The 20661-nt window shown below is 42.4% G+C and overlaps 1 protein-coding gene across 10 annotated transcripts in view; it reads left to right on the forward strand.

Moving 5' to 3' along the window:
- The window catches only part of LOC132870245 (protein PHTF2-like), a 116945-nt gene that overhangs the window by 30349 nt on the left and 65935 nt on the right, over nt 1-20661 (forward strand). For 9 of the 10 annotated variants that reach the window (XR_009651088.1, XM_060903893.1, XM_060903896.1 and 6 more), the window contains one exon: nt 15900-15980. Coding sequence is in view for 9 of the 10 variants with exons in the window: in XM_060903893.1 (XP_060759876.1) it covers nt 15936-15980 (45 nt within the window). In the remaining variant the exon portion in view is untranslated. Of the gene's footprint in view, nt 1-15738; nt 15796-15899; nt 15981-20661 lie in introns of those variants that run through there. The other variant, XM_060903897.1, reaches the window with a different exon arrangement.

Below are 20661 nucleotides of genomic sequence, written 5' to 3' on the forward strand. Positions count from 1 at the left end.
CTCCACTATTTGTCGGCGCAGAATTAGGGGGATTGGTGATCCTCTTCCCATCTTTACTTCTGAGAGCCGCTGCCACTCCAAGATGCTCTTTTTATACCCAGTCATGTTAATGACCTATTGCCAATTGACCTAATGAGTTGCAGTTTGGTCCTCCAGCTGTTCCTTTTTTGTACCTTTAACTTTTCCAGCCTCTTATTGCCCCTGTCCCAACTTTTTTGAGATGTGTTGCTGTCATGGAATTTCAAATGAGCCAATATTTGGCATGAAATTTCAAAATGTCTCACTTTCGACATTTGATATGTTGTCTATGTTCTATTGTGAATACAATATCAGTTTTTGAGATTTGTAAATTATTGCATTCCGTTTTTATTTACAATTTGTACTTTGTCCCAACTTTTTTGGAATCGGGGTTGTATAATTTCGACCCTGTGTTGATTTTAGAAAACCCAAAATAAGTTATAGCTTGTGGCAAATGCGTGTTTTTTTTTTTTTTCTTTTAAAGATGTATGTTGTACATCATTCTGCCACAGAAAAAGAACAGTGCAGAGATGCCAGGGAAAGGCCGATGTTGCCCTGTCCATGATGAGTGTCCGTAAACTTCTGACTTGTGTGCATGCTTGAGTTACATTACATCCAATCTATCCAAAATCAGCCTCTTGTCAGGAACAGAACAAAGCTTGCGTCATCCTATCAGAAACACTTGTCACCCAAAACTGTTTGCTCCCTCGCCTGTTTCTTCACATTTGTACACCCCTGATGATGATGTGTGTTAAATATCACAGTTTATCTGACTGCTAGCACATGATGAGCGTTTCTAGGTTCTTATGCGCCTGGGTTTTATTTTTAACATGACATTTATTCTCAGTTTCACTTCCTAATGTTCGTTCTGAGGACAGAGCGAGAGAGCAAGAAATAAGAAATGCCCTGAAGTCTGTTAATAGTTCTGTTGGAGAAGAATTAATTACCTCACCTGTGACTGCGTAAGCGGGGCGAGGTATTGTAATCTGTGCGGTCGGTTTGTTTGTTTGTTTGTTTGTGTGTGTCTGTCAACAATCTAGCATCTCGATGGTTGCACTGATTGACTTCAAATTTTCAGGGTAGGTGGGCAATGGTACATAATCTGGTGAAGGTCAAGGTCACCAGAAAGGTCAATCTTTCGGTCAAAATAACAAATGTTCCATTATAACTCAAAAATGGTTGCCGATAGAGAAATGTTTACTGTTATAAGCATATAGGAATTCCCATATGGCCTTTCATTTGGCACCACGGTCTTTGACTTTGAGCGACCTTGCAAAGTCAAACTCAAGGTCACGGATTTTCAGAGGGCTGTAACTTGAAAACAGTTGACGGTAGACGGATATTTACCATTATCAACTTATAGGAAGTGCCATATGGGCTTTCAGTTGCCGCCATAGCCTTTGACCTTGAATGGCTCTGAAATGTCGAACTCAAGGTCATGGATTTTCATAGGACTATTGAGGTATTTCACCCACGTGACCAAGTCACGTGACGCAGCCATTTTGGACGGCACGCTTAAGTCCTTCAGTGCAAGGCGGTATGAGATGGTGGAGACCTTTGCACATTTTAACAAGAAAGTAAGCTGTGATTCGTGTTAAATTGGATCTGTCTTTTATCACAAACACTGTACCCAGCCTTGGTATGGAGCCCTGTTTATTTATTTCTGTGTCCCGTTTCTTTCTAGCCTCTGTTATTGCATTTTATGTCTGATGTCTGCTACATGCAACCCTAGACAAATTAACACTGCCTTGTTTCACTGCTCAGATGGGTTAACAAACACTGACCCATTTACTTTTTGCTATATATTTTATCAAAATTGCATTAACTGATAAACTAACCTGAAATGAAATGATCACTGCAAAGTCTGGAGTACTCTGTTGGCTCCCAATCCTGTCTCTTCACAGCTGCAATCCATTTGGCCCTCTTGTCTGGGTCAGTAGGAAACCGGTAGTGATGTGTCAGTCGCGAACGATCCGGTTCAAAGAGCCGGCTCTTTGAAGTGAACGACGGGAGCCGAGTTGGGGAGCCGAATTAGTTTTTTGTCCTTAGGTGCCTCAGAGAGAGAGACTTTCACAAAAAAAGTTGCTGTCCGATTGCGTCTTTGTGTTGTCTATTACCATTCAAAGGAAAAAAAGTAGCATGGTGTACGCCTACTTTTTTTGGTTGGGGGGGTTGATGTCATTCACAGCTGCGAAAATATGAAAATTGGTGTAATGCTTAAAGCTGTGGAGCGCAGGGGAGAGGAGTCTGTGAGGCACCTGAGGAGGGGAAAATCAGCTGTGTATTTTATATTGGTAATATAACAGTTTTGCATTATGTTTGTGAGAAAATAATTTATTAATTGGTAAGTAAGTTTTATTTCTATAGCTAGAACCAGGGCTTTGAACCGGTTCAAGGAACGAAAACGAAAACCGGGAACTTTTTCTATTTCACATGGAACAGAAACGAAACCAGAAACTTTATTATTTTTTATGTTCCGGAACAGAAACGCTTATTAAAAATAATGGTAACCGGTTAATACCGGTTTTTATTTCGTTCCTCAAAGTTTCCGTAGCCTACAAATAAAAAAGCCATTCTCCTCCTGTGCAAGTTTCTATGACCCGCTGGGGTTCACTTCCTGTGTGACGTTCGCTGACTGAATGGAGAGCGCAGGAAGGTGGACTGCTATCACGTCTCCATTACTGAGTGTCTGAGCAAAGCAGAGCCTGAACGATGCAACCTCCCTATTGACTGTTTGTAAAAATGTATCAATTGTTGCCCCTCCCACGGGAATCATCGCGGGCTCGAGAGACGAGACCTGACGAGTTAGTTAATTGGTAGCAGAACAAAATGTCTGGACACAAATCGGGTTTTCAGAAAAGGAAAGAAAATAAACGGAGGGTCGAAAATACAAAAAAGGAGGCAGAAAAAGCAAAACGAGTTTTAAGGTAGGACAAATGGTTACTTTTCTGAGGCAGCCCGCCGTGGCTGCCTGCAGGCTTATTTATTATAGCCCATTTAGTTAAAATAGTTGATATAAAATGTTTATAGTTATGTGATGATTGTCCTGATTTAGACTGGTGTTTTTTTTGGGGGGGTTGCGCGATGTTGCACCCGGGTCCAGATTAGGGCAGAACCGGCCCTGGCTACATTTCAGGTGTAGTTTGTTTTATGTATGTATGTACTTGCATAGATGTGTACTTGGTCTTCCAATATGGCGCCTAACAAAATCTCGCGGCGCGGTGACGTCATGCGGTAGCCCTCTATAGGGCCTGACTAGCCTTTGGTAACACACTAAACGAATTCTCTTTCATTTTTGGCACTTTTTCTGTAGCTGGGAAGACATACTGAGAATCCAAATCGCCAACATTTGAAATAATAATTGTTTTGAATTATTTCTTGTCTTATTTAATGAAGGTTGTAATAGAATTAGCCTACATTTGGCTTAAGCTGGATGAGACAGAGACATAATTTTATAGCCATTTGTTAAACAGCTGACAGGGAACGTAATTAACCGTTCCGGGAACGAAATTTTTTTGTTCTAACCGGTTCGGGAACGTCTATTTAATGGTGGAACCCAAAACCGGAAACGTTAAAATTCCGTTTCTGTTCGGAACGAACCAATAGGAAAAAAATTCTGGTTCAAAGCCCTGGCTAGAACATTGTTACACTGCTATACTTTACAAAGCTTTACAATGGCTACAAAAACTAAAAAATAAAATGGAAAACATCCTACTGATAAAATATAAATAATAATGTAATTAATTAACTAGTTAATTGCAGCAATTAAATCAAAAATAAAATCTCAGGAGCCGTTTGGGAGCCGAAAGAGCCGGCTCCTTATAGTAAGAAGAGCCAAAAGAGCCGGCTCCCGAAAAAGAGCCGAAATTCCCATTACTAGAAACGGGTAAAAGGAGCGTCCTGCACGCTGTCCCTGTCTGTTGTGGCAGCCCACAGCACAACAAGCAAACACCATGGTTATTTATAGAGTGCTTACTGACAAATTAATCTATTCTAGGTGTCTGTAACACGTTTTTTTTTGCAAGCCGGTTCTCCCTCTCTGTCTGCAGCGTTGGTATGTAGCTTGACGTTCAAAATGGCGGACACCGGGGCGTCACGTGACCCTGTGACGTCAGGTGAAATACCTCAATAACCTGACAGCTGATGATTGAGAAATATTACCATTATCGACAGGTATACGGGTTGTTTTACAATCAGGGTACAAAGTTTGTGTCACAGGGGTCCAAAATTCAAATAAAAAAAAAAAAAATCAAATCTGCACTTTTGGAAATTAATACACATATGAACATAGGCATGTGTAATAGTTTGTATTATAACAAGATTAAGTGTAGCTTTAAGCAGGGCTGGGAGAAACAAATGAAGTGATTCTCGGAGAGGACTCTTTTTTTTTTTGACAATTCAGAATCCACTACTTCCATAGTGCTTTTAAATATAAGGCTGTAAGCTTTGTGTTAGTTGTCTCTAATATTTATGTCCCAATATCTTGACCACATTTTCGGATGAAAATAATCATTTTAGATATGTTATTTTATATTGAGAAATTAGCTGTCTCGGAGAGGACACTTTTTTGACACAATTCCATACTAATTTGATCAAAATAGTCTGAAAACTTACTGGCATTCAACATTGAAACTTAACTATGTTTCCAATGATATGGAACCAAATATGTGTTTTGTGGTATAAAGAATGATTTAAGTGCATCCCTTTTGGGTCAAAAAAGCACTTTTTCTAAATGACACGAGTAATTTTGCTAAACGTGACACATATTGCCATATGTTCACCAAAAATAACGTTATCACCAATTTTTTTTTTGCATGGTAAATAGAGCTATCACAGGGCTACAATAAACAACCAAGTTTATTTAGTCAAGCCTTTTGATATTGAAGATAATAAGTGTTAAATGTGATTTTTAGCTTGCGGACCATGATTGTAAAACAACCCATAAAATAAATGCTGCCGGGCGAGGTTTGTTTTCCCTGGAAACATCTGTTGTCTTTAAAACTGGTTTTACATCAACCACACACACACTTCTAACATCACGCTCTTGTTGGGTGACATGACGCACACATCCTTCAGATTTATTCTTATGTTTAAAATGTACAGTAACTATGTATGAAAACATACTGAAGAGACTTCTAATTTTACAGCAAATTTGTTAAATGTACAGTTTTATATAGTAACGCTGCTGGTGCTTTCAGTCAGTTTGCAATTATTAAAGAAAAAATACAAACACGCATCAGATTATACACGATATCTAAGAAAAATGTGTATTATCATCACAGTATTGATATTACAGCATCCTGTTGCCCTGAGCCCTTTAGTCCCTTTCCGGCTGTATTCTGTCCACCTCGGGTGTGTAGAGACTGACTGCGAGTGCGGTGGTGTTGCGTCAGTGGTGAAGGTGATGAGCTTCTTATAGTGTATAAGTAACACCAGCTCTTCTCATTTCTCCTGCAGTAAACATCTCTCTGTGCACCAGCAGCACCTGAGTAGGTTATTTTTTTATGAGGGAATCAATCGGCATGTATTGAACGATTATCATCGACCATTCAGAGTAGGGCTGCGTACCTAAACGTAACATCAGGTACAGGTACCGGTACAGAGGTTTAGGTACAGGTCCGGACCTGTACCTGTACCTGAACAATTTGACAAATTAACATGTGTTCTTCTGAATTTCTTCAATAATGACAGAAACATTAATAAACTGTTGACAACTTGTCAGTATCTTTACTCAAAGAAAACCGAACATAACTAGGTTTCCTACCTCACTTCTCAGTCACCCTCTCAGTCTCACACTTAGTTAACTTGGGACGAAAAGTCATAAGTTGTCTCACAGCGAGACAACTTGTGTTCTGGCCCCCTGAAAGCTTTGTTACGTGATCCCCGACCTTACTGGTCTTCCCACGTGGCATGACAAACAAATTCACTCCGCGCAGTCCGCGGCCTTTAACTTGCGCGGCAAAATTACACAAAGCAACAAAGGCCGCCAATGCCAGCAAAGGAAAAATGGCTGACCTGCTTTTGAGTCTTTTTGACCAATCAGAACGCTGGATCGGCCAAGCTCTCGCAATGTCTCGTGAGACTGTGGCGAGAGGATCTCAAATCAGAGATGGCTCTGCTTTCAAGTTTCAGCGCGGCATTTTACGTCTTTCCCAGTGCTAAATTTTCGTCTTTGTGGTAGGATTTACGCATCTTCAGTCACAAAATAAGCAGATACTTAGTGTAAATTTATATCGGTACAGTACCGGTACTTCATGATCCGGTATTTTGGACCTGTACCGAATCGATTTTCACGGTACAGTACCGGTACACAGTACCGGTATGCAGCCCTAATTCAGAGCGCATGTGAAGTGCACAGTTTGTGGAAAACTTTTTTTTTTAAAGTAAAATATATAATAGTCACCTTGGCTCTTTGTAACAGTCTGTAAGAAACATGAACAGGGTTTAATGAAGAAAATGTAGTTTTCAAGTACTGTTTTTTTTTTTTTTAAAGACCTTTGAGCTTAACAATACGTTAGCACAGTAATGGTGTGTTTGGCGGTGTGTGTGAAGTGATGAGATTTGATGAACTAAAGCGATGTTTCTGAGTCGTCCTGTTCTGAAGTCTGGATGCAGCTTCGCTTAAAACATTCAGGATCTCAGGACACTCATTTAACATTTAGTTTGATGATCACTCAATGCTGCAATATTTTACTCACAGTATCTGCTTAGAAGCTGCTCAAAATCTTATGTGGCTCGTTTGAGTACTCGGTTCTGATTGGTCAATTACGGTATTGTACAATCTGTTATTTCTGTATAACGGACCGTCGCTGTCGTTAGCAGAAGCAATAAGATCAGTTTTAATTTAATATTTGCGTCAGATGATTGATTCTCTTTAGTAAGTGTCCATGTAAAGCCTCGGTCACAACCGGCCGTACGTGCTCCTATGGCCGGTCTACATGCAAAAAACGCAAGAAACACACGGAGGGCGCACGTGAAACGCACGGAGGGTGCGCATGTGACGTGCTGATTTTCGAGCCGTAGACCGGCCGCAGAGGTTCTTTGTCATGTCAAATAAACTCTACGGGCGCTTACGTTTTTTCAGGTTGCAAGACAAACTTACGGCCAACGTGCGTCTCTCTCCACGAACAAAAAAAACGCAGCGATTTGGGAAACGCCAAAAATCGCACGGCCAAAAAATCACATGTCCGGTTGTGACCTAGGCTTAATAAGGGAGATGTCTCATTTTATCATTTTAAAGTGCATATTCTGGACCAATTTCATGTTTTTTTAATTTTTTTTTTTAATATATGAAAGTATGTCCCTTTACACACTCATCCAGAAGGGTAATTTTGCACAAGGCCATCTGTCTACAGCAGAAAAATAACAAAACGCGTCTGGAAAAATCCCAAGGGAGTCTGGAGCCAGATTCGTGACGTCACCTGCGGAAGCGCGAGCTTTGCACGGTTTCAGTGCACAGCCTGTGTAGACCAAGCGCTCCCATTTCTCTCTCATTGTCCGGTCTTTTGGGAAACGATGAGTACTAATCCCATCAAGATTGGTGTTGCTACACCCTCCTACGATACATCTGTTAACCATTTTAATAATTACGCGATAACGTTGAAGAAATTTGCAGAAAACCACCAGGCCATTTTCTCATAAACAAACCAGTGCTGACGTAGGATTCAGAGGGAGGCGTCCCGCAGATGACGTCACGAAATTCAGTGTTTGCCGGGAAATCCAAATGCCAAGTTTTTTCAGAGGCGGACCAATTCGCCTCAAATGGCTTAATTACAATTGAATTTTCCTGGTATTGTGCAAGGTAAAAAAAAATTGCAGAGAATGCAGAATGTTACAGATATTTGACCAAAGTTTAATATAAAATAGGAGAATTACATTGATCTTGCTCCTGAATTTACCCGTGATCTGCACTTTCAGTCTACTATTGTCTCCCAGAAAATATCCAACCCACGCCGTTGGAGACAGACAACAGGGTATATACAATATATATAATTTATACCAGTATTTCTCAACCACTGGACTAATGGGCAGCCATCTAGTGGGCCGCAATTTTTTTTTTTTTCAAGTTGAAGCTAATTTTTACTCATAGTAGGGTACAATTTCTGGGTTGCATCCAATGTCATATCCGCCTCATTAAGCTACGGTCACACTACAGCTCGCGATGCTTTGTGATGTGTTATATGAGGCATTTTGATGGCGACATACACGTGAGCTAATAGTTGTGGTCACACAGCAGACGAACACTTGACTGACTGTCACGGCTTTGTGCACTTAAGTCTGGTGCAGCTCGAGCGGCCACGTGCGCTCAGAGCGTGTTGTGCACGAGCTTGGGACCCGATCATTATAGGAAACACCTGATGCTGATTTGAGCGCAAATCAGCACGCATAGATACGGAAGCTGTTTTCACAGAGGCTTTGCAAAGTATTATCATGATCACTGTCACGTTTGTTTTTAGCCATGTTTAAATGCTATTTAAATACTCTACTTTCTGGTTTGCTTTTGTTTAAAAAAACACACGCTTGGAAGATAGCTCTGGACACTTACAGTAATACATTTATGTCTGAGGGCTACAGCCGTCGTGAACAGTTTTGCATTCAAGTTTCCACCAATGAACGGTTTATAACTGTAAGAGAGCTAATATTTAAGAGTCCTATCTTTAGGCCCTGTCCACACGGCAACGGATTCAGGTGAATCCGATACAATTGTTTATCGTTTCGGCCTGGCGTCCACATGGCACCAGCGTTTTGGGTGCCCCAAAACGCAATCTTTTGAGAACGGGTTCCAGAGTGGAAAGATCTGGCAACGTTGCCATTGCAAAGTCGTCTGGATGAGTAGAACGGATTTGTTTACGATGACGTCACAACCACATGACTTGAGTGCTTCATGCCGGGTAGAAGTGTAACGAACTCGATGCGAGTTGTCAACCAATCCTATAACTTGGTTCATGAAACGCGCTTACAAAATATTTTCACTGTGAATATTTATTGTGTAATGGTGCAAAGTGAGAGAGAGAGAGAGAGAGAGAAAGAGAGAATAGCCCTTAGGGCAGAGTCAATCCCGCCAGCAAAAATAGGGAAAAAAAGGAGCGATCTCACCTCTTCAGATGTTGGTTTAAGTCCTACAATACATTCCTCAAAAAGGGCGTAGAAGAACAAATTAATCCATCAACGTGTAGCATTCAATTTATTCCGGACCATTAAAGACGCCGCCTTCCGCGTAGAATCATACGTCATCCTCGCCGCCATATTGGATGGGTCAAAGCGGAGAATAAAGATGCCTCATTCATGTGCTGCGTTTAACTGAACCAACAGGTTTGCCGTCCAAACGAGATCACATGGGATTACCTTTCACAGGTGAGACTGGAAAAATACTTTTCATTGTATTTGGTCATTATAATGTAATTTTACGAACAGATTTTTCTGACTTTGTGGCTAATATGAAGTCTCGTGCATAGTAGTTTATGCGCATGCGTCCTTACTACTTCTGTTGTTCTGGTGTCTCCGAAGGGACCGTCTTACAGCGCCCCTAGAGGTGTGGCATGTGTATTGCATCGTTTTCAGCAAGCGTTGCGTTGCCATATGGACCTGATATTTTACTGATCGTTGCCCATGTGGATGCGATATTTTTTTTAAATAACATCTCGTTGTCGTGTGGATGTAGCCTTAGATCAAAGGTGCTGGCAGTGAACTGAATGCACTCCTAAACCAAAGAGCTCAGTCCAACTGGCCAAAGAAATCAATTCAGTACAGAAAATATTTTTATCCAAGCCGATAAAAAACTCATCATTTACAGTGCTCAGCGTAAATGAGTACACCCCACAACAAAAACTACTACATCTAGTACTTTGTATGGCCTCCATGATTTTTAATGACAGCACCAAGTCTTCTAGGCATGGAATGAACAAGTTGGCGACATTTTGCAAAATCGATCTTTTTCCATTCTTCAACAATGACCTCTTTTAGTGACTGGATGCTGGATGGAGAGTGATGCTCAACTTGTCTCTTCAGAATTCCCCAAAGAAAATAATTTCTTTACACCACAAAGGTGAAGGCTACAAGAACATCAGCAAAGCTTTACTTATCAGTCAGAATACTGTAGCAAAAGTGGTGCAAAAACTTAAAGATGGAACTGCAACCATCTCACAGAGACGTCCAGGTCGTCCACGGAAGTTGACACCTCGACATGAGCGTTTTCTGATGAGAAAGGTTGAAGAAAATCAGTATGCAAGTTCACTGCAGTTATCTAAAGAAGTAGAAAGCCAAACTGGGGTGACTATTTCCCGTGACACAATACGGCGTACACTGCAGAGGAATGGCATGCATGGATGCCGTCCACGAAAGAAGCCTCTCCTAAAGCCCAGGCACAAAAAAGCCCGCCTAGAGTTTGCCAGGGCCCATGTTGACAAAGATGAAGACTACTGGGACCCTATACTCTGGAGTGATGAGACCAAGATAAATGTTTTTGGAACAGATGGCTTCAAAACTATATGGCGTCGCAAAGGTGAGGAATACAAAGAAAAATGCATGGTGCCTACAGTGAAACATGGTGGTGGCAGTGTCCTTATGTGGGGCTGCATGAGTGCTGCTGGTTTTGGGGAGCTGCATTTCATTGATGGCATCATGAATTCACAGACGTATTGCTCTATACTGAAAAAGAAGATGCTACCATCACTCCGTGCCCTTGGTCGTCGTGCACTTTTCCAACATGACAACGATCCTAAACACACATCTAAGGCCACTGTTGGATTTCTGAAGAAGAACAGAGTGAAAGTGAGTCAGTGGCCAAGTATGTCTCCTGATCTGAACCCAATCGAACACCTGTGGGGAATTCTGAAGAGACAAGTTGAGCATCACTCTCCATCCAGCATCCAGTCACTAAAAGAGGTCATTGTTGAAGAATGGAAAAAGATTGATGTTGCAAAATGTCGCCAACTTGTTCATTCCATGCCTAGAAGACTTGGTGCTGTCATTAAAAATCATGGCGGCCATACAAAGTACTAGATGGAGTAGTTTTTGTTGTGGGGTGTACTCATTTTTTGCACCATCCTAATTTGAGTAAAACTGAAAAATGTGTAATCTAAGTTTTATATTATTAACCTTATTTTCATGTTATAAGTTAAACAGATGTTATATTAAACTTTGTCTTGTCAACGTTTTGGAAATTGTTTGTGTTCATTGAGATATTGTTTAAAATGTTACTTTTCAAAGGGGGTGGACTCATTTACGCTCAGCACTGTATCTCAGAAATGAACGCTTAGAACGAGAAGCTGAATCCATCAGTCAACTCGCAACCAAACATGAAATTGAAGACCTCTTTCAAGCAGGAAAAGATGATGCTATGTTCCAGAGTAAAAACCTCCATGAAATGGCCACCGGCAAAACTCAGTTTTTTTTTTTCTTTCCCCAAAAAACACTTGAATCCTGTAACACCTACTTGCAAGCCACCAGTGGAGCTAATCCCAACCACCTGATTGTTACAGAGCTTCAAAATATATCAAAGCAAACCAAGATTGAGAAGAACCCACCAACAATATCTGAGATAAAAGAAGCTATAAAATGTTTAAATGTGTCAATCCTGAACTATTGAAATATGGAGCTGAAGCATCAGAATTGCTACAAGAACTCGAGAGCCTAACTGATAACATCTGGCATACACAGAAGCTACCTGATGGTTTCAACCAGAATAGACTGGTCACTATCTGGAAAGGCCCATCCAAAGGGTCAGCTAAGGAACCAGATTCCTACAGAGGTCTGCAGGTTGGTTCAACACTATGTAACATTATTGTAATGATGATTCTGGCCAGGTGAAAAGATTGGTATGACCTCCAGCTCACTGATCAGCAGCAAGGTTTTAGAGAGAGGTGCAGCACTACTGATGGTGTCTACATCACTAAAAGAGTACAACAAATATCCAACTGTATACAGCTACCAATCTTCGTTCTCTTTGTCGACCTTAATTCAGCGTTTGATCATATTGTCAGGAAGTGCCTACCTATTCAAATCAATCTACATTTGCTACCCAAATACAAATACAACCTGCATCAGGATCTTGGAAGTCATCACTGAAAACACTTCTACAGCTTTGGCTGATACGCCTGATGACAAGGTGTTTAGACAAGGTGGCCCAGAAAGCCCACTTCTGTTTAACTTGATGATGGACTATGTGAGTCTACATCCATGAATGCAAGAAAGAGAATGTGAAGTTTGTTGACTTTAAATAGAGAGTGAGATCAACTGCTCCTGTAAGAGAGGCAAGAGGTCAAAAGACGTATGTGGGTGTGAACTCAAATGATTGGGTTGGACATGCTGATGATCTGGAGTTCTTCTTCCTCAACAAGGATCTTATGCAAAAAGTTCTTCTAATGCTTCAACTTGATGATCAGTGTTTCCAAAACAAAAAAAACCATGATATTTAACTATAAATATCTCAACAGCGATGACCCCGACCCAACTACCACCGTCAGCCTAAATGACTCACCGATTGAAAACCAGGTAGTATTCAGATACCTGGGTACATTAAATACGATCAGCCGTCCACAGGCGATGCTGAAATAACACTCCGCATCAACTTAGCAGAAGCCAAATTTCAAGAACTGAAACCAAAACTTCGTAATTTCAACATCAGATTATCAGTATGAATGCTAATTTTGAACGCTTTTGTCAGGAGTTGTCTTACCTACTCGGCACAAACATGGAATCTGACTGCTAATCAGGCAAACAAAGTTGACCGCTGCTACTATGGTATGCTCTGGCGAATGCTTAAAAATGGCCACATCAGGAAAGATGGAACTTATCAAAAGAAAGCTAATAATAACAAGGACGGCAACTTTCGATATCGCTATTCAAATGCTGTTCATCATCTCGTCTGCAAGACCACCTCAATAACTGACTTCACAGCTACACTGCAGGCGAGATACCTTGCTCATGTTGCTCGGCGACAAAATCTCAATACAGCCAAGCAGTTACTTTTCAATGATGATAAATATGCAAAGATGGGTCAGCCTACAGAGACACTGGAACAAAGAGTGCTGAACGTTCAAAACCTGACAGCAGGTGAATTCTACTGAAAGGCCTTCAGGGGAAAGATTTAAGAAATTATCTGAAAGGATCACTCAAAGACTGCAAATGCAGACTTCAGAGATATATAATATATATATGGACACGCCTCTTCTTCCACAGCCACGCCTTTGTAATGTGTGCAGAATATGGTTTTGCATGGTCTTGTTGAAATCTCCCTGGAAAAGATGTCGTCTTGAAAGCAGCATATGTTGCTCCAAAATCTCAGTGTGCTTTTCTGTGTTAATGCTCCATCACAGAAGTGTGAGTTACCTTTGCCAAGGGCACTAACGCAACCCCATACAGTGACACACCCTGGCTTTTGGACTTGTTCCTGGTAACAGTCTGCATGGTCCTTTTCCTCTTTGGTCCAGAACACATGGCGTTCATTTCTTCCAAAAAAGACCTGGAATACTGATTCGTCTGACCACAATACACATTTCCGCTGTGTGATGGTCCATCCCAAATACCGCTGAACCCAGAGAAGTCAATGGCGCTTCTGGACACAGTTAACGTAAAGCACAAACTGGCGTTTGTGGATGTAACTCCGTATCGTAGTTTGCCAAAGTAATCCCGAGCCCATGTGCTTCTATCAACTATAGATGAATGATGGTTCTTGATGCAGTGCCATCGGAGGGATCAGAGATCGCGGGTGTTTAGATTAGGCTTGTGCCCTTTACACACTGGAATCCCTCCAGATTCCTTGAATCGTTTAATGATCTTATGCACCGTAGAGGGTGAAATATCCAAATCTCTTTGTATCTTTCTTTTGAGGAACATTTGTTTTTAAACATTTTCTCATGCAGTTGTTGACAAACTGGAGATCCTCGGCCCATCTTTGCTCCTCAAAGACTCGGCCTTTCTTGGATACTGATTTTGTACCAAATCATGATTACAGTCACCTGTTGACCACACCTGTTTCAATTGTTTTACCGCATTACTCGCCCTAAATTGCCCCGTCTCAACTTTTTTGGAATGTGTCGGAAGTCTGAAACACATGTTAAGTTAGTTAAAGTCCTTCCCGCGCCATGTTGCGCATTGGGCGGCGCCGATTAACAAATAAAATGAAGTTCACCAACAAAACATGAAATATCTTGGGTTCATTCTGTCTGCAATGAAATACAAGTCAAAGTAAAGTTAGAAATCACTGCTATCCTTTTTTTTTTTTTTGCATTTTCTACACCATCCCACCTTTTTCTGATTTGGGGTTGTAATTAAAAAAAATCCAACTAATGGAGTAATTCAGTAAATTAAATCTGGAAATCTGTAGCTAAAACTACAGAGTAGGAGGAATATGTATGACCCATGTGTGCGTGTTTGTTTTTGTCATACATGACCAAGTGTGATCGTTTCAGTAATTTGCATGACCGCCATCGTCCTCTTCAAGCCCTCTTCTTCCTCCCTCACACTGTCCTTCCTTTGTTTCAGCCTGAATGTAGCCAGACAGGAAGGCAGAGGGAGCGTGTGTGTGTGTGTGTGTTTTTTGAGCCGTTGTGCTTGTTGATGTTCAGTGGTTCTAACACACATCCAGACAGACTGCTTGGGTAAACTGCTGATAATCTTAAGCTGAGTCATGTATGTCGCTCGACTTGCCCTGTTTATAACACCAGCTCGTGATTCCTTAGTGAAGAGAAGCGAGTGTGACTGCACTCAGGTCCACTCCAGTGGAATACACCAGTGTTGATGTGAGTAATAAGGCTTTCGCACTCGGTGACGCCCATCAGAGCAGTGGTCCTGTGCTGAATCGGGTGTGGTGGTGATTTTCATCCAGGAAGAAGACGAACTTCTGAGCGCTCTGCTGGCATCTGACCCTGAACACACCCCTGAACACAACTCATAATTTGCACCTTCAGTAAGATGACTGGAGGTTAGTGTTTGTCATCGTAATGAAGCACTTCTATTTATAGAACGCCTTTAACTGCTGGGTTGTCATGTCTCACTCTCTCTCACGCACACACACACTACTGTGTTCTAGAGGAGCAGCTGTGAGGAAACCTGTCAGGTGCAGGATCTCCACCACACCAAACTCAGAACGAAGTGTGCATGTGCAAGCTTCCGGTGTTAATTCAACAAGCAGGCCTTAAAGCTTGGTGTGAAATATCACCAACTGAAAATAAACCTCTCTCTCTGCATCTGTCTTTCTCCGTTCTCCCCCCAGTATGAGTTTTGTTGTGCTCAGTGTGATGACGGATGGTTACTGATGTTGAAAGTGTTAATCAACTGTAATTCTGTGTGAATTATGTTATTACACATAATGACACCGGAGTCTGGTTTAAATATTTATTTCTGGAATCTTGGACAGTGTTTGTGTTTATTATGTGTCTTCTGCATGCAAACAGCTTTATCAAATGTCACCAATTCGTCACTGAACATTTTTGAAGGCTTCCAGCTCAGTGCACTAGCTGATTACACTGGAACTGTGACTATAACATCAGCACACGCACACAGGTAGCAGAAGTCAATACAGCATTATAACTGAGTCATATGCACTCTCCACAGGAATAGAAAGATGTGGGCGTGCATTTGCTAGTATGCATTTCCTATTGTTAATCTTCTCAAGCAGCAGTGAAGATTTATATACTGCACACACACCACCACAGTATGTCTCAGTACGTCTTTGTTTTTCTCCTGTGAGTGCATGGTGAGGGTGAGGTATTGAGGACTCTCCAGTGTTAATGGGCTGATGTATGACGCAGTGTATTAGACACACCCACCCCACAGGTGAAAGCTGTCTTTAAAAGCTCAGCGCGACAGTCAGGCTTTCCTACACACTGAGACACTGCTCTTCTCCTCCTCTCACCACTCTGCTCTTCTCTCCGTTTCAGACTAAAATGACCCATGTGGTGACCTGTGAAATGTAAATGGCTTCCAAAGTGCGCGATGCTGTGGTGTGGTACCAGAAGAAGGTGAGTGCTCTGTTTTGTTTTGTTTTTTAATCAATCCCCTTGGTTGCCAGTCTGTAGTTTTCCATGAGCATGCATGTGTTTAGCGTTCAGCTCAGTGATCAGTGGTGTAATCTTGTGAGCATTCGAGCACGCAGCACTCGGGACACGAGGTGATGGATCTGTTGAGGAAGCGAGTAACTGATCCTCTGCTGGACCGTGCTCTCGGAGCCACTCGAGTGCTTGTGATGTACTTGATAAGGACCCTGTCACACTCCTTATATAAATCAATCTGTCTTAATGGAGCTGCTGAACAGGAGGATAAACGTTTCAGTCTCATGATCTCTCTGGAACAGAAGATCATCCGTCATATAGTTGAATGAGTTCACTTCCCGGGAACTGTGTTACTTTCATCGGTTAGGAAAGACTTCGTTTTTCACATTCTCAGTAATGATTAAGCTCTTTCTGTAAGGGAGAACAGGAATTAACTTGTCTCGCACAACATTAAGTCTCACTATAAAAATAATAGTTCAAATGTGTGATGTCACTCATTAATCAATGAATCAGTGTAATCGTTAGTGGTATAAACAGAATAACACACTCCAGATTAGACCATGGGCGGCACGGTGGTGTAGTGGTTAGCGCTGTCGCCTCACAGCAAGAAGGTCCGGGTTCGAGCCCCGTGGCCGGCGAGGGCCTTTCTGTGTGGAGTTTGCATGTTCTCCCCGTGTCTGTGTGGGTTTCCTCCGGGTGCTCCGGTTTCCCCCACAGTCCAAAGACATGCAGGTTAGGTTAACTGGTGACTCTAAATTGACCGTAGGTGTGAATGTGAGTGTGAATGGTTGTCTGTGTCTATGTGTCGGCCCTGTGATGACCTGGCGACTTGTCCAGGGTGTACCCCGCCTTTCGCCCGTAGTCAGCTGGGATAGGCTCCAGCTCGCCTGCGACCCTGTAGAACAGGGTAAAGCGGCTACAGATAACGAGATGAGATGAGATTAGACCATGCTGTTCTCCAGAAATGATCCACACGCACGGGGCGTGATGCAGCACCAGGAGACTGAATGTTCACAATGTTAAGTGGATTGTTTTTCAATAACAGCACAGCCTGGAGTGTGTTACTCTGCTTATACTACTAACGATTACACTGTTTAACTTATTAATGAACAACACATCACACACTTTAACTGTTTATAGAGTGAGTGTTAATGTTGTGGAACATCTGAGAGACAAGTTGATTCCTGTTCTCACTTCAACTATGAACAGTCATTCTTCTCTCTCTCTTTTTCTGTCTCGCTCTGTGTGTGTGTGTGTGTGTCTCTCTCCTGTCTCTCTGTCTCTCTCTCTGTCCCTCTCTCTTCCACCCTCACCCTGTCATCCTCTCTCTCTCTCTGCACTGCATGCTGGGAGTTTGCTGGTGGAGGGCGTGGTGAGCGTTAGCGGAGAGCTTGCGATTTTCATATCTAAATTTTTCTCCTGTTTTTTCATGTTATTTAATTTTTGAGTATTTTGTAGTTGTTAGTAGTGGTGTTTTGTGTGTTTGTTTGTTTGCTGGCCATTTGGTGGGGATGGTGTCCTCCGGGACGCCACCCCTGTCCTTAAAGCATGGAGTAAGGGTGGTACCACAACCCACGGTTCCGGTAGAGCAGGTGCTGCTCGCAGTCGGAACACAGGTGGGTTATGGTAATATCCTGTGCGCCTCCCGCATGAATAAAGCAGTGGTGATGTTCTTGAAACATGGAGAACTTGTTAGTCAGCTCATAGAGAGCAATATATACATTAATGATGAGTTTGTCCGACTTCCGGGTTATGGTGCTGTGCTGAACACACATGTGTGGGAGCTCCCGTGGAAATTCAGAGAATAAACTAACCAAACAGCTAGTATAAGACCTGTGAGTAGTCACAATTTTGTGCAACCAGCCTAAATGCCTCCGAAACAAGCTGCAAAAACTCAGAAATCGTCTAAAGCAGAAGCTACAGGTGTTTCGGGAATGGCAGATGCTAATGCTAGCAATGGAGACTCAGTTGTGGTGGATAGCTCGAACCCAATTCTTAACGCCATTAGCGCAATGAAAGGAGAATTTGTACTGAGGTTTAACGGCCTGTTCAGTGCTATTGAGGGAATACAGAGTGATCTGAAGGCAGTGTCATCACGTGTTACTGAAGCGGAGGACAGAATTAGCACCAATCAAGACGATGTAGCATCACTGAGAACACAGACCAGCACCATGAAGGCGGCTATTGAAGAGCTAGTCTCAAAAGTGGACGACTTGGAAAACCGAGCCCGCCGCTCGAATCTTCGCCTGGTCGGCCTCCCAGAGAAGGTAGAAGGGTCTGATATGTGTGCCTTTCTGGGAAGGTGGATTCCTGAAGTGCTTGATGAACATAATTTTCCACGACCCGTTTTGATAGAGAGGGCTCACAGAATCGGCGGAGCCGGCATTAATGCTGCTGAGGCAGGGGGCCGCTCTGGTATGCGTCCCAGAGTGGTAATCATGAAGTTCCTAAACTACACGGACAAGTCTCGGGTCATGACGGCTGCCAGGAGCAAGGGGGAAATACTCTACGACAACCAGAGAGTCATGTTTTTCCCTGACGTTTCTGCTGATCTGGTCAGGCGGAGGAAAGTCTTCGACTCGGTGAAGAAAGAGCTGGCTTCCCTGTCCATCCCAACTCTGCACTATGGGATAATTCACCCGGCTAAACTCCTGGTGACCATTGAGGGGAGACGACACATCTTTGATACCGCAGCAGGAGCGAAGGATTTTGTGCGCGGTTTGAAGGACTGTACCGCGGGAAAAGAGGCAACCTGAGACCTGATTGTATGGCTGGTATGTTTAAGTCACTGAACTTTGCTCTCTGACCTCACAGCGAGTTATTTTGAACACTGTTTAAATCGTGCAAAATAGCTGTTTGGTTGCTATAAACGTAGATGTATTAATGTTTTTTCATGCGAGGCTCTGCTGCAGTTGTTGGGCATGCTGTTCCTCGCTGCGCGGTGGATGCAGCCGGACCAGTTAGGCTCCATAGTTTGGATGCGTGTTCTGTGGGAGGGATGGGTGTATCATAGTTGGGGATGTACACTCAGTTATGTTCATAGTGTTCTAAGGCACATATTTTTCATTTCATTTTTTTTTATTATGATTTGTCTTTAGTTTTCAGTCATTTCAAGTTTACTACAGTCAATTTCATTGTCACTACAACATGTCGTCTGAACTTCAGTTTACATCTTGGAATGTAAGGGGTTTAAACAAACTTGTCAAGCTAAAAGAGGTTATGTGTAGGATCAAACAGTTAAAAGCTAAAATAGTTTTTATCCAGGAGACGCACTTGGCCTCTGATGATGTAATCAAAGTGAGGAGGAGGTGGCCTGGTCGAGTATTCTCAGCTTCGTTCGGTTCACAGTCACGTGGGGTAATTACACTGATAAACAATTCTGTGCCTTTTCATCTTATTAGTGTGGATGAAGATCGATTAGGCAGATACCTCATTATTCAGTGTGAAATTCTCTCAGTTCGATTTAATTTGGTTAATATATATGGGCCCAATGAAGATAATCCGTCTTTTTTTAGACACCTGTTTTTGTCCTTTGCTATTTTACCTGGCAACTTTATCATAGGTGGGGACTTTAATTGTGCTCTACAGCCTGGAACGGATAGAGCTACTGGAATTGATTCTTCCCATAATCAGACAAGAAAGGAGCTGCGACAGTATATTAAAGAATTTTAAGATCTGATGACACGAACATGACTCTATGCAATTTCTTAAATAAACTATACAACATGGCAAACATGTTAGATTTCTGTTATAATTACGTGAAAAGAAGCTGTTATGCAAATATCCAACTTTTAATTGCACAGCGCAAGAAAACTGGGTCCGTGGCTCGCGGCCATGCTGTGATGTCAGCGGAAGAACGCGCTGCGGTTCACTGGCTGTTCTACTCAATGGAAATGGCGCATGAAAACGCCGGTGAACTCTCTAGTGCTAGCTCTTCCTCTTCTGGGAGTCTAGAATTGTGTTGTGAGTGGGATAGATCGGAAGAATCTAGTGATGACGAACACGGGTGCATCCAACCGTACAGGTTTGAACCTGTTACTGTGCACCAATCTGAGAGCGACTCCGACGCCGAGATGGACAGGCAGACAGCCCAGCACTGACGAACACCACAAGGTTGGATAACAAGGATTGGTAGGTCAACCCGTATTTGTTCAAAATGTTACGGAATCAATATTTTAATATTGTGTATTGTTGTCTTGCATGTGTAAACACTGCTTATATCATGTAAGCCGTATGCTACACTGAATACATAGTTCCTAATGGAGCATGCAAACGGCTAACATAATAAGCTTACGACTATGCCTGATCCGTGATACATTTAGGATAATATTGGCAGGCACGTCTTCTAGTTTATGGCTTCTTAGTTTTATCCTTGAATGAAGCAAAATATCCAGGCGACTGCTGGATCCGGCATAGCTACTAGTAGACCCCCTCCGGAATACTGTAGGCACTGCTGATGGTAGTAACACACGTTTGTGCTGAACTGCACACCCAAGAGATTCCTTTAAGCTGGGAAGGGTGTCAAAACAATCCAAATCGAAGTGTTCAGAGCACAGGACGGATGTTGGTGAGGGCTCCCACTTGTCACGAGTGCGCCTGACTTGCTTCACCCATTTCGCATGCAGCTCGGGATCTCTGGGAAACTTGAATA

The sequence above is a fragment of the Neoarius graeffei genome, chromosome 21, assembly GCF_027579695.1.
Source record: "Neoarius graeffei isolate fNeoGra1 chromosome 21, fNeoGra1.pri, whole genome shotgun sequence".
In the NCBI taxonomy this organism is placed as follows: Eukaryota; Metazoa; Chordata; class Actinopteri; order Siluriformes; family Ariidae; genus Neoarius; species Neoarius graeffei.